The sequence below is a fragment of the Corvus cornix genome, chromosome 2 (genome assembly GCF_000738735.6).
Source record: "Corvus cornix cornix isolate S_Up_H32 chromosome 2, ASM73873v5, whole genome shotgun sequence".
Classification (NCBI taxonomy): domain Eukaryota; kingdom Metazoa; phylum Chordata; class Aves; order Passeriformes; family Corvidae; genus Corvus; species Corvus cornix.
In genome coordinates, this window is record NC_046333.1 from 100,657,104 (window position 1) to 100,671,742 (window position 14,639).

Genomic DNA, 14,639 nt, shown 5'->3' on the forward strand with positions numbered 1-14,639 from the left:
CATGTTTGGTTCCAACAAATATGTAAATACGATATTTTCTGCCTGGGCTTTCAAAAATGTTGTCTTCTGTATATAGAACAGGATCCCTTAAAAGAACAGTGTGTAACATGTTGCACATACCAATTAACAGCTGTTATTGCCAGCAGCCCTTTATCTCTGGAAATCATGATGCATATAACCCTCTTTCAATTTATGTTGAGGTTTGAAACTGAGTGCATGTAAAATCACATCACAGCATTCCACATTTTTTTCCAAAAAAGTGTGAAATCTTCTTTCAAGGAAGCACTTCTTAATGTAAGTACGATTGTCTCTGTATCCCAAGGCCTCAGCAAGGAAACTGAAACCAACGCCACCACGGCCCCGCAGCCTCCATGAAAGGATCCTGGAGGAGATCAAGGCAGAGAGGAAGTTACGTCCAGTCTCCCCTGATGAGATAAGGCGTAGCAGGCTGGGTAAGCACGTGGCCAGTTTTTACCTGCAGCATCCACAGAAAACTTCCCACATAAGAAGCAGCAATTGTAGCCACATCTGTGCAGATGTCATGGAAGACAAAATTACTCCTTCAGAAGAAGAAAGAACCTACAGCCTTTTCTAGGGCTATGCAATCTTTGTGCTTAGTTATATTTTAAAATATGAAACTGAATGGTTCAGCTTGATTCCATTCAAGTTTTTAGTGTAAGTACTAGGTAAATGGAATGGTATTGTGTTGCTTGTTGCACATGACAGTTAATGTTAGATTTGCTCAGAATGGAACAGGTATTGCTTGTCTCTAGTGCAGTATACCTTGCCTATCTGCAAGTACTCTTTACATGTCGATTTTTAATTAATTTATTCTCTTTGTTCCCTGTTGTTAGCATCATCAGCTTCTTTTTTTAATTTAAAATTTGCTTTTATTTTGTTTACTGAATCTGTTGCATTTATTTTGAATCTAAGTCTCTGTTTCCTTTTCCAAGTTATGGAAAATGTGTTTGTAGGTCTTTTTATGGGAAAATAATTTGACTTGCACTGAAAAGCATTTCATTTCTGCGGTGTAGTTTCAGCAAACCACTATGAAATGATACCAGTACTATGCTATGCACCAGTTTGCATTAGTTCAGTGGTTCTGATGCCAGCAGCATGACAAATACAGTCCTACGTAGTGACTTAGATTGCTTTAAGAGTACTGTATTTATCTGTATCAGAAAAACTGAAGTAGCTGAATTTTTAAAGAGCAAATGTCAAGTCTTATGGCTGAAAAGCGTGGAAAAAATCTGCATACGTACTCTCTGTCACCGCCTTTTGAAAGATATTTGTGCTTGCCACATGTGCTCGAAGGCACTGGACCAGATTCAAGTGGATTGTGACAACCCATTGTCTCTGAAGAAAACAATTTCATCAGTCTTGCTTTGTTGCATTGTTTTTGAAGTGCTTGATGGAGTTTGGGGAATGCTTGGGTGTGTTAGTAAGAGCACGATGCTTTGAATATTGTTTTTTGGCCTTCCAGTTTCTGGTCTGGATTCAGTTGATGTTTGCTGTAGCAATTAACATTTCTCACAGGCCTAGACTTCTTTCCAAATGTAGGAAGCTTATAAAAATACGGAACGATTCCTTACTTTTCTTTCAAACATTCAGTTTCAGTGTTTTAAATGGTCTCCTTCTGGGAACTGTCATGTTGTCTCAAGGGCAGCAAACTTGATCTAATGAATCTTTACCATTTCTAACTGATATAAATGGCATCAAGGCCAGTTAGTAAACAGTTTCTAAAACTGATATTAAATTTTGAATCACTACTGCTTAGGACTTCTGGACTGATTTCAAGGCATTGCCTCTGGTGAGGGATACCTGTCTTCCATTAATTCTTCACTTTTTTTAAAAGCATTAAATTTCTGTGTTTTGGAATTGGGTAATTCCTCTTAAATCCAGTGAATTGACTGGATAAATGCCGTATTAATGGAGTTGTAAAAGTGGATGCATGCAAGCTTTTTTCCAGGTATGTATTAACTGCTGGTATGAAGAACTAAAAAGACCAAAGGCCTTTAAGACAATTTTCCTTATGTTGACATTTAAGGTTTTGTTCTTTCTCACAAGTGGAATGATTGTTACACCCAAAGTTCCTTTTAAAAAAGAATGTGCTTGTGCAGATTGGGAATAGAGTAATGTTAGTGGCATTCAGTGTGGCACAAATAGATCTGCCATACAGTTTAAATGACCACTGAATGTAATTTAGTGTAACAACATGTAGGGTAATGAGGCTTAAGGATTATAAATCTAAGTAGAAACACCATGTGGAACACTTGCACCATCTGGACAGAAATGTTTGTTGCTGTTAAAAAGGAGAAAAAAACCAGCACATTACAGTGATGTATTCAGGAGCATAAGGTGTGTTTCACTTGTCCCAGAGTTACTCCTTTTTGCTCAGTTTATACAGTCAGGAGCGCAACTGCACTTGACTTTTGGGGTGAGTGAGGGCTCTACTCTTGCTGCTCCTCCTCTGTGGTAAGAGTGTACCTATGGCATGTGCTCCCCAGCAGCCACAGACTTTGTCCCTCTGCTCTACACAACACATGGTACAGGTAAGATTTTCTCTACCGTGGCCAGTCTCAATCTACAGCTTCTTTGGAAATGGGGTTGAACTGCCCTCACAAAGGGGGAGGTCTGAGTAGAGGAGTTGGAGTGAGCTTTCAAATGACTTCATAAAATCATCAGTGTGAGCCATCAAGACAAGCACAGCCTTGAGGTACATGTCCTTTTAATTAAAAGCATGGATTTGTGACTCAAGCAAGTGGAGCTAATGGAGCTTGGAGAAAATTTTGTTTCATGTTCAGGTTTTATCAATACCTCAGCATCAGGTGATAAACACCCTTATGCTTTAAGAAGTATTTGCCTTTATGCTAAGTTTGGACAGAAATTTAGATACTGTTTCTGTAGCTGTTACCTGTGGATGATGTCTAGTTAATGAATGCAGAAAAAATTCCCTGACTCCCAAATTTAGCTCTGAGTCAGCCACCTACTGCATGCACCAGTTTAAATTATTCTCATGAGCAAAACTTGTCCCAGTACAACCTTTTTATAAACATCTTTTAGGGCAGTGGTATGTGTGTCTGACAGGCCCTTTCTAGCAGCTTGCAGGTTTATCACCTGTCAAGTAAGACACATAAGCTGATTTCAGTTTTGATGCACTTTTGCACATTCTTGTCACTGGGCTTGGCCTGCTTATCTGGATTAGCGCATGGAAGTTTTGTTTTCAGTTGAAGGATATTTTGAGGGTCTGCTCTCTGAATACACTGTTTAATTGGAAATACAGATAGGTCTTTACAGAAATGAAGAACATCTGACCACTTTCTTATCTAACAATAAAATTATCAGAGGCCCAGGAAGAAGAGAATAATATTACAGATGCATTCTAAAGGCTAAGTGCACCTAAGGTTTTTAAAAAGAACAGGAATCAGCACAAATCAGATTTTGTTTGGCCTTTTTTTCCATCCTCTTCAAGAAAACTACTGCTCAAGCTTAGCTTGGGTGTCTCTCTTTATTAGTTTAATTATAATCATTGCAGATTATGCTTAAAAAAATTAGAAATATCTTTATTTCAGGTCACTGAAACTTGTGTGAAATGTGGCTTTGTGCTTTCAATTTTTTTTTCAGCTCTTTCTCTCCTCTCTCTCTCTTTCTCTTTTCCCTGTTCCTCTTTCATTGTGATTTTATTTTAAAATATTAAATTTTTCAGATATTTGTCTCTCGGTTTGATATTTGATTTATTGAATTCCAAATATCTTAATTTACTAGTAATATAATTGCTCTGTTTGCGAGTCCTGTTTATGCTGCTGTAGTTTTCAGACTTTGAGCTTTACTACAGTAAAGCAGTAGTACGTCTGACACATTTTGGATTTAAGCAAGAGAGTCCAAAATGTCTCAAGTGGAGTTAATATTTTGTTTTCATTATCCCTCTGCTTTTCTAATAGCTGAATCATTTTCTTTTTTTGTTGTGTTTGTTTCTTTTTTTACAGCAATGCGGCCACTTAGCATGTCTTACAGTTTTGACTTGTCAGGTAAAACGTGCTACACCATTTACGCCATTTAACCACTGATGTGGTTCTTGTGCTTATTGTGAAATTTGTTCCGTCTGTTTGTTGAATTCCCATCTAAGAAAGAAACTTGAAGGGATTCTTCCAAGATATGGTCAGTGAAAATAAAAAATTTAGATGAATTAGTTATTAATACTTGTATTTTCCTTGCCACAAAAGGATGCCTTGGTACAGGAAACATCGGCATTTCACCTGAAATACAAAGTGTATTCATCAGAGTGCTGAAATTCTGCTTAAATAAATAACCAAAATAAGGTGGTCCAGAACTATTCCAGACTTGTAAAAGGATTGCAGAATACAGCATCACCTTCAAGTCTGATTTATTTATTTATAAATCTGACTTTTGTGTCTTTGCACTCACTTTTTGACTAGCCCATCTTTTGCAGTACTTCATTTCTCACCAGGATCCTAAAACTAGCTTTGAACTCATCTACCTTTCTAGATTAAATTAAATATACCTATGTATATTAATCTAGAAAGAAACTGTCAGTTCTACAGTGTCTTTACAGTGAAAGCTTCATAAGCTATGAAATCAAAGACATTCACTAACAAAAAGGCTAAACCTTCCTTCTTTACTCATTAGCAAAAGAAGGTTTGCTGGTAATAGCTGGTGCAGAGGATTCAACAGGTGACCCTTCATCAACTATCTAGTATCAATTTTCACATTTCCTCTGGGGAGCCATTAGTAAGGGCATGCAGCAACTGTATGAACCTGTTCCTCTTTGGAGACAGCAATGTCAGACAGCCTGGTAGCCAGAAAATAAATTCATTCCTTCCTCATTATGCACTAACTTTCCAGGATGCTCAGGCCCAAAATTTCCAGCGTTGATGTTGGAAATAATCAACATCAGCCTCAAAGCTTTGTCAGCAGAGGAGATAGCTAGCTCTTACCTAATTTCCCCTAGGTGACTCCCAAAGAAGTCTCCAAATCATTCTCTTTGTACCACCTCCCCTCCTTCGAGTTACATGTAGAAACATCTCATCTGGGACTTTTGCAGAGTTCACATCCTCAGTTTTTTCATGCATCCTTTAGCCTCCTCTGGTTATTTTCCCCACAGAAGGGCATCATCTGACTGAAATGCTGGCATATTGTGAACTAGAAAGACCATATAAAAGTTTTAGATTACTATAACTTAAAAAATACAGCAGTTACGTAATACAGGAACACAGTTCACAGGTGACGTATCTGTGAACGTGGCTCCCTGTTCTGACTGAGCCAAGGAAACAGCTTGCCACTGTTGTGAGGGGAGGAGAGACTATCACTGCTTAGGCTCCCCTCTAAGCATGTGATTTTCCCCCTTCTCTGTGCCACTCCTGCTCATTTATTCACAAGAGGACCTTGTTAAACTCATGTAACCAGGAGCAAACACTTAAATTTTTTTTTTGCCAGGTTGTTTTTCTGCTCTTTTAGTGATTTAAACCTGCCTACTGTCTGATCAGAGGATCACAGCTGGCTGAGGAGGGCAGCTGATGAGCATGGGTGAAAGGGAGGAAGGAACAGGCTCTGCCATCAGAGACGGTGACAAGCTGTTAATGCAGCTCAAGCCTTTTTGTGAAACCTTACACTCGTGGTGTATGGTACTGCTACTACAGCTGTCTGCTGGGATTCAAATTACATATGTACATGGCATCATATTTTACTTCACTGAAAGCTGCATGGTCCCCAGGGCCTCAGATAGCAGCGTAAACAGGCAAACTTGAGTTTTCAAAGAGTATTGCTACTTTCAGATATGCCAAAAGTTCCTTCAGTTTTAAGGAAATAAAACCGAATATGCCAATGGCCAGCTAAATGGAAAGGTTCAGATCTGTCCTTCTGCCTGTGTTGGTCTGTTTCTTCTTTTGCCTTTTAGTTCTAAGAATTCTGAGACATCCTCATTTGTTTAAATCCAAACAATATTTTGTAATCCATTAATTCATAACCATAATATTTTGATTTTGAAGAAGTAGCTTTAACAATCTGTACTGTACTTGGATTTGTTGGTTTTGACTGACCACTGAAGAACTCTTCCTGGTTTCTTTATCCATCTCCCAAATGTGATTGGTTTTGCATTTTCAAGTCATGTGGTTCTCAGCAAGTAGCATCATATGGCGTGACCGAGTGATCTGATAAAGTGTCCTTAGAAGTAAATTCGGGATGATTAAAAGATTCCAGTTAGGTAGATGTGAGACACTAGATGAGCAGTACAAGCGAATTAGTTGGGTTGGGATATTGATTGTAAGCAGATAAGCAGTAATTTTGGACACGGTTGCGTTGTGTGCTTTTACTTTTTTCATTATTTTAGAGGCAGAGAGGCTGTACTGTGCTTTCATCACTGTTTGCACACACTTGCTTTTTCACTGCTTTCATTGCTCTCTGCTTGATGGAATTGCTGTCACAAAATACCCACAAACCAGCTGAAAAAGAGAAGGGTTTCCTGCTAAGCGCTAAAGGACCGGTGCAGGTTTATATTATTCATACTGCCTGCAATGGGGAGGATGCAGAATCCTGAGAAGACTTTTGCTGGCACCGAGCTGGTGTAGTTGGTGTGTCACAGGGCCCAGCTCCATGTATCTGCCTGCTGTTCTTCTGAAGAGGAGAGGAGGGGCTCCTGGGGTCTCCTTTTACACTGCTTTTTCCTTCTGGTAGAATAGAAGGAGCAAGTGGGAGCCACCTGTAGTGAGTTACCTGAGAGGTACTCAGATAACAGCTAGGGACCAGGGCAGTCATTGCCCACTTCGTCTAATAGAAAAATAGCTGAAAAGTAGCTTCATTTCAATGCAGTGCTGAATGCAGCTCAAAAGATGTGTCATTCCCACTCTTAACACTCAAGTTCTTACGTCAAAGGTGTGTGCATTGCTGCTTTGAAGTTGTTATTTCAGAAACAGTTTGTACATTTTGACGGAAAGGGGGAACTGGGAGGTGTGCAGGGAGAGAAGAAAAAGGAAACTGAAACGTTTAACACCAAATTTCATGGGGATTATTACTTATAGATTATGTCTGCCTCAGACCAGTGGGAGGAAAAGATGCAAACACAGCAAAAGACTGATTTATTAGTTCTCAGGTTTGAATTCAGCATCTGAAGTCCACTGAAAGGAACACATCTCTGTTGCCTTTATTCATTATGTAGTATTTCCCAATATGTTATCAACCAGCAAAAAGCAAACTTGTATTAATTCTGGAATTCCATTTTAGCCTTCTTTTAATCTCAGTGTAAAAAATTATAATCCTGAGGAGTACATTTTCTGTATAGAACAAAATTCAGGTTTCTGTCATCACTCTTGGCCGAGGAGAGCTGGTTAGGAAGCAGACAGCATATGGTTACATGACTGCTGAGGTTTGCATGTAATTTTTTGTGGTCTGCTTAATTCCTTGTTTCACAGGAGACATAATCTTACATGCAAATAAAGGCACATTTCATATTATCCTACGGTGGGGTTTTTCTGTCTCCCCTTTCCTGAGGCTGGTCAGGGAAGCCCAATGCAACGATCAAGTAATCAAATCAAGACCTTGCCTTCTTTCATTTGCTTGTTGTAATGACAGCTTAGAGAAAAACTCCAAAGAAACCAAACACATTCATCCAATTTGCAGGTACTGTTCACTGTACTTGCTGCCTGAAAACACAGAGAAATGACACTCCCCCAGTGTGTCTGACTCTCTAATAAATTCTTAACCCCAGGCTACTACTCACACAAGCATTCTTAAATATCATTGGAATCATCTTCAGAACATTACATGTTCTGTGAACCTAGAGATTGTAAACTATTATCCATTTTTTAAAAAATAAATTTAGGTTTTGTTTCTAAGAATTGCCCATTGATTTTTTCCATCATGTTCATATTTATAAGATTTAGTCTATTTGTTGTTTCTGACTTGTTTATCCTGATTAATTTTATCTTGTTTATGATGATGTACGATTATTTTTGTCACCTGCTAATGTTTCTGTTTCCTGAACAGATCACTAAAATAGCTTAAACAAATTAATCATTTTTTGGTCTATATCTGCTAACAGATTCTGGTTTTAATTTAGGAACAAGGTATTTTTCTTGAAATCTGTTTGTTGAAACTCAAATGTCATGATCTTTTCCTTAAATTATGATAATCCACTTATTCACATGTATCCAGTGCTGTAAGTGCAAGAATGATAAACTGAATTTGATTGCCCAAATGGATTTTATAGATTGGATAGTTTTCTAATTTTAGTCTTTTTTTATTATTATTCTTTTGTACTTGCAAGCTGTAAAAACTCCCTGGGTTTTTTTCTCTAGAGGAAAGAATGGTGATAAATGACATTTCCTACTGAAGAAACCTTGAAAACAAGTACTATGTTGGATTGTCTTCTTGAATCACCTAAAATTTCTTTGATATTTCAAGAAGACTTGAATCAACATATGAGCAACTCAGCAATATGTATGAACAACTCATGTATGCCTGACTTTAAATATATCTGGTTTAGGCTTCATAGATAGTGATTGGCTACATAAATTACATTCAAAATGGACCAGAGATTTCCATTTCTGAGGCCTAAAGAAAATGAGCCTAAATTCCTAGGGGGGGAAAAAAAAAAGCCAGCAAACAAACAAACAAAAACCACCAAAGACCAATTTATGATGTGAAAACATGTTTTATCACCTGCCACAGGGGATGTCTGGTGGTGTCCCCCCTTTTTCCTTTTCCCAGGCTTATTGTGTGTTTTACTTTTTGGCAGGAAGGCAATGCTGTTGGCCTTCCCATTGTTTATTCTGCCAGTGAGTCCAGCAGTGCTTACAGGCCATTCTTCACCCTCCCTACCGTCAGGCAGGGGAGTCCCCACCCAGGAGGGTTAGGGGAGAAGTGGCACCACCTTTGGCTGTTTGTGGGTGGTGCTGGGGCTGCTTCCTTGGACAGTCTGTTCAGGAACCACCTTGTGCCATCCAAAGACAAATCACAGGTTTTTCTCTTGCTCATTTGGGAAACCCAGAACTTCTTCAATCAACTACATGCCAGCTAGGTATGAGGTGTCAAGAAGTGGCATTGGCAGCAGGGAGGGGAGGCAGTTTGGGTTTTGTTTTCCTGCTGTCCCTTTCTGGGATTGCGTTGAGCTGCTATTAGAGCAGGAATGCATTTGATGTGGGGGACACCCATGCTGGACTTACAGAAATCTAGGAGGAAAAAACCCCATGACCTATAAGCCATTGTGGTAGTCAGGACACCCATTAGCAAAGCCTTTGATGATAGGAACTAAGGGTTAGAGAGTCTAAGTCTTTGATTGCGGCTCTTTGTAGGGAGGACCTGAAGGCAGTAATAACACTTTAGTACACAGATTCATAGGCCTGGAATGTCACCATGGCTTTAATAGCCCAAATAATTGCTTTTTCTTATACTCCCAGTTGAAGGTATGATTTATAGAGGAACTATAATGCAGCCCCTCTCCTTTTTAGACCAGTTTCCAGCATTTAACAACAACCTGGATAATTGTTTAAAATACATATTAATTTAACTTATTCCTCTTCTTCATTTATTTAATAGCTGCTGTGGTGACGATGTTGTTAAACAGAGCTGCTGTGGCTGTGTAGTCTGTAGTTTTGATTTACCTGGTGCAAGGATAGCTTTATCCATGCAAATGGTGTTGCAGCAGGAGTGACTGTGTCTGTTTATAGCAGGGCAACTATCTAAGTAACTTCAAATGATGTGTGAGTACTTACACTGTTGGCAGTGTTGAATATCTGGGTGATACCATTTCTCTGTCATAGTCCTCCCAGTAACCTAAGGTACCAGTCACTTGACCTTCTGTCCCTCTTTTCACCATGTATAAAAATGGGAATAATAACTCATCATTACCCTAGCCTTATAATACCTGGAGGTACTTTGTTATTACAAGGCTGGGGAAGGAGTCCTGTAATTACATGAGTAGAAAAACACATTTGTAGAAAGACCAGATGGTTAGACATACATACAAATGGGAGATTAAAAGCTTCTCTTCCTTGTCCCTCCAACATAATTTTCTTCAGATTGAAATACTGTACTTTGTACTTTTACAGGGATAAAACTGATTTATCAGACCAAACTCAAAGCTCTCCTAAAATGTCAAAGGCTAGGTCATTATCTTAATGTCTAAAGCTAAGCTAGGCTAAGCACAGCAGACCCATAGCTTACATTATCCAAGATGCTTCTTCATTGCACACTGGCAGAAATCCTGAGTAATATACTCAGTGGAGTTACATCCTTGTAAAAGCCATGTAGATGAAAATAGAGCTGGAGCCTCATGTTTCTGCTGTTCCATGAATGTCTGACCTCAGACATGTTTTTAATACAAATGGCCGTGCAAGCCTAAGAGCTGTGCATGTGTTTGATGAATGCTTATTATTTACCTCATTTTCATTCCTTCTCTGTATCCTGCAGAATAAAGTGCAATTCTCTCCTCACAGGAAAAACTGGGTTTACTCCATGCTAAACCTCCTAATTTCTGTGTGGCGTTGTCTTCAGATTCACTGGAAACCCACTTGCCCAGATATGGTTGTGCATTCTTCTGGTCCTTGTTATATAGTTAATTATAGACTGTACGTTGAAGGAAGGGTATTTTTGGGTTTAACACAGGCAGTTTTTTCAAAGTTGATTGGTGTAGGTCTGAGGTTGGGTTTTAGCATTATGCAATGCTGCTTTTTCCACTGCCTTCATTCTTTCATACCGCTTCTGTACTGCAAGCCATTGCCTGCAATTCTCTGAGCAGTGAATCACTAAGACAATTGCACAGATATAACTATCACAATTTTTTTTCCCCCTTTGTGTGTATTGCCTTAACAGTAAGATTTGAGAAGGCAAAATACATTTCAGGTGCAAACACCAATTGTTCTGTTTCTTTTGGTAGATGTACCGACGCCAGAGGCTGGAAGAAAATTAGTGGATGCCTCTGTAGTGAACGGTGGCCCAGCACCACAAGGAAAGCAGAACGGGGCCACACAAGTGACAGTGCAACGCAAGAGACTCCTTAAGGCTCCCACGTTGGCTGAACTTGACAGCTCAGATTCAGAGGTAAAAAATCAGGACACAACTTGCTTCTCGATTTGTCAGAACTGAGTCTTACTTCTTAGTTTGCTGAACTGATCAGACGAGAAGTGACTGTGCAAATTATAATCCGAATTTTCCATGGCTACTTTGTCAGCCCACAGAACTTCAAAAATACTAGATCAGATCCCAAAAAGGAGAATATTCTTTTGAAAGGTTAAATGGTAATTTTGGCCTTAAACCCAGTATTTACTTACTTTCCTAAATGCCCAGTATCTGTCCACAGTGTGTTTGTAGCAATTATGCTTTTGGGAATTTAGGAAAGTACGCTGCACCCTTCTGGCACTCATGCAGTAGCTGTCACTAAAGGACTCAGATGTGGGGCCAGCCTCACCATAACAGCTGTTAAATAAAGAGCAGCAGCTGTGCCAGAGGGGTTGCAGTTTGGTGCAAATGTCAGTGCATTAGTTTGCTATATAAGATTGGGAACTAACACCCCAAAAGTGTTTCACAGATAGGGACAAGCAAATACCACTTGGAGAAATAATTTTGAATCCATCCAATCTAAGTGTAGAGTTAAAGATTTAAAAAAGCATTACAAGGAGAAAACCTTAAAAAGCTTTCTAGCTTCAAAGCTGCATTATATATGATTCTCAGGAAGTACCAACATTACATCCTCAAGAATGAGCTTTGTCTTCTGGACCAGTAGTGTTATTAATTGAGTTTGGACCTTTCTGAAAGTTAAGCTGTCTGGAAAGCTCATGCAGGCAGGCTTTATTCACAGAGGATAATTTTAGCCTGGGGAAAGCAGTCTTCCCTGACTCTTTTTCTCTCTTGCAAATAGGAAAGGAGGGGTTTCCTGACAGGGTGGCTACAAAGGCGTCTAAGCTGAAAGATAGGAGGCTGGGAAGAAATATATGTGGGGAGAAATTTATCTCTTTGCATACTTTCTTGATCTGTGAAAGGTTGGCCCTCTTTGGGGTTATCCTGTGGGTGACATGTGTGGGTGCATAATTTGATACATCTGTTCTAAAAACAGAAGAGATTTGCATTCTGAGATCACTCATCAGTCTTTAAGATTACAATAGAGGCTATATGTGGTTTGTTAATGTGAATGAAGCTGGGCAGGATGCAGGAATACTAAGATCTGTCAGTGAGAGTTGGATCTTACAGCCTGTACCTCCATGTATCCTGAAGCTTCATGCTATTTCACACAGGAAAATGAGCAGAAGTCAGTAAAAGAAAATTAGGTAAAGGGCAATGTGAAATGATTCTTGTAGAAGGGAAAAATAAAATGTCTGATTGTGACTATTGATTAGGAAAGCAAAGTGGTATGGAGCAAGTTCTGGAACATACAGCGAAAGATAAATTGAAAATAAATCAACCATATCGAGCTGTCACAGAGAACCAATGCTGGACTAGTTTGAGTCAATAGAAATAGCTGGTGAAGCAACTGAGATGATAAAGATGCTCAGCAGAATACTGGTTGGGGCTCAGGAAGAGTGCTAAAGTAGTGAAGATAAACTGAAGGGAGTTTAGCTGGAGTTTTTCAAGGTGGTGAAGGACACAGAACATTTGAAGAGAGTGAAGATTGCTCTGTCCAAATGTTCTATTTCTTTCCTGACTTTTACTTTGTATGTAGCACATAGAACAGTGTGTGTGTTGTTCTGATTGCCTGTAAATGGCTCGGCCACCTCTTTGTCTGCAGTTTGAATTGGGCTTAACCTATTTGGAGTTACTCACTGGGAGTGAAATTCTGACTATGTTGTGCCCTAAATTACAGCCTGGAAATACCTGCACTGCCGAGCTGTGGACCTCCAAATGAGCTGTGATGCAGATGCATTTGCTTCCCACTGCATTCCCTTTGTTCTTTCATCTGTGTTGCAATGCAGGCTATGTCCCAATACTCAGGGTAGCTGGGCAGAGGTGAAAAGCAAGGTCTGATACAGCCCTATGCCCATTTTCTAGCAAGGATGAATACTGTATAAATTGTTCCTTCTTTCTGTCCTTGCTTTTTCTGCATCACCACTAAAATCACAGATTCCAAGGGGCATGGAGCAGGAAGTGCTATTTTGCTTTGTGTGGCTAAGAGAAGTATCAATCTAATAGTGACTTCTGATACAGATTTAAAAATTATATATTCCTAATGAAACTACGTCCATCTGGCCAAAAATCATGTCTGTAATATATTTAAATGTTTTAAGGTAAAGCCTTTAAAGCTGCAGCTTTCTCAGTAACTGTAAAATTCTAATTGTTTGGTACTCTGGAGAGGTGCAGAGTCCTGGATGTTGGGTTGGTCCAACCTCAAGCATAAAATGTCAGATAGTCTACAATATTACGCAACAGTTGCTGCACAGATATGGAGGAATTCATGCAGTGGTTCATCAGGACTTCCTACACAAGACTTCATTCTCAAAAAAAGCCTTCTATGTTTGAGAAATTGTAGGACAGCAATAACATCATCAGTGCACGTGTTTGTGCACAGAAGTAATTTGAAATGACAAACGCAGAATACTGTTGTCTAAGTAGGATTTTATGTCCAATTTAACTTCCTCCTGGCTTCCATTTTCCCTGTCTTGGTTTATACTTACTATTTTTTATACTTAGCCACTGGCTCCAGCAGTTCATTCTTTAGAATAGCAGAAGAGCTTACTTAGTTCTTCACCTTGGCTCATTAGCTTCTTTGGCAATGGTAAACTAGTCTTCCACTCAGAACAATCTGACTTCCGCAAAGTGAAAAGTTGAGTAGTTCCCTTTGTACAGGGCTATTCTCCTTCTCAAAATTTAAATGTTTTACTGTAGCCTTGTGAACACTGCTGCACCCCTTGTAAAGAGCAGTGCATCCAATTGTCATGCAAGTTCTCCATTGGTCTTTTAAGGCAACCATGCAGCAATATGCAGAGCTGTCTGAGCCAGCTCTATAGGTGAACTGTATTGGTTCCTGCAAATAAAACAGCTGATGTAGCTCAATGTGCTGCTCAAACTTCCTTACAAGCTTCCCATCACAAGTGTTTTGTGGGGTCACAATTGATATGTTAAAGTGCATATACTGTTTTGGGATGTGAGCTGGTTTGAGACCCCCTGCAGAGTACTGTGTTGTGGCAAATAGGTGGGGACAGTGTCCTCACATACAACACCTACCCTTGAGCTAAGCCTTAAGTACAGATCTCCTGATGGGAATTTGCAGAGGCCTGTGTCCTGTGATGCGTGGTGCTCATTGAGGTGATCCTGCCAGCTTTTCTTTCCCACTTGCTGTTACCAAAGAAGGCAATCTTTCAGCCAGTAGAGGTTTTCAGCTGAGGAAATCTGTGAGAGAGAAGCTCAGCCACTTGCTGGATTTTAGAGCAGGTCACTTTTTTTATCTGTAAATCTTGACAGCCTAAATGATGTTAAGTCTCTTCGGTTGAAAGCATTCACATTAGAGGTAAAGAGCATTCATGCTCACTCCTTAGCAGTCTTTGTTTGGGAGACTCCTGTGATGATCTGTGTCTTTGCTGGTATCTCATGGCTGAAGACAGGTTTTAGGTGACAGCAAAGGATTTAATAATTTGGGTGGCATAAAGCTTTAGATAGCTGAGAGGTTTTTAGTCAAAGCCCATTTCACTTTCCTTCAT

At 39.5% G+C, this 14,639-nt stretch overlaps 1 protein-coding gene across 1 annotated transcript in view; it reads left to right on the plus strand.

Annotated features, from left to right (window-relative positions):
* Positions 1-14,639, plus strand: part of SPIRE1 (spire type actin nucleation factor 1) — a 128,190-nt gene that overhangs the window by 96,382 nt on the left and 17,169 nt on the right. Inside the window, 2 exon segments of the mRNA XM_039570516.1 lie at positions 323-452; positions 10,889-11,052. Coding sequence (XP_039426450.1) covers positions 323-452; positions 10,889-11,052 — 294 coding nt within the window.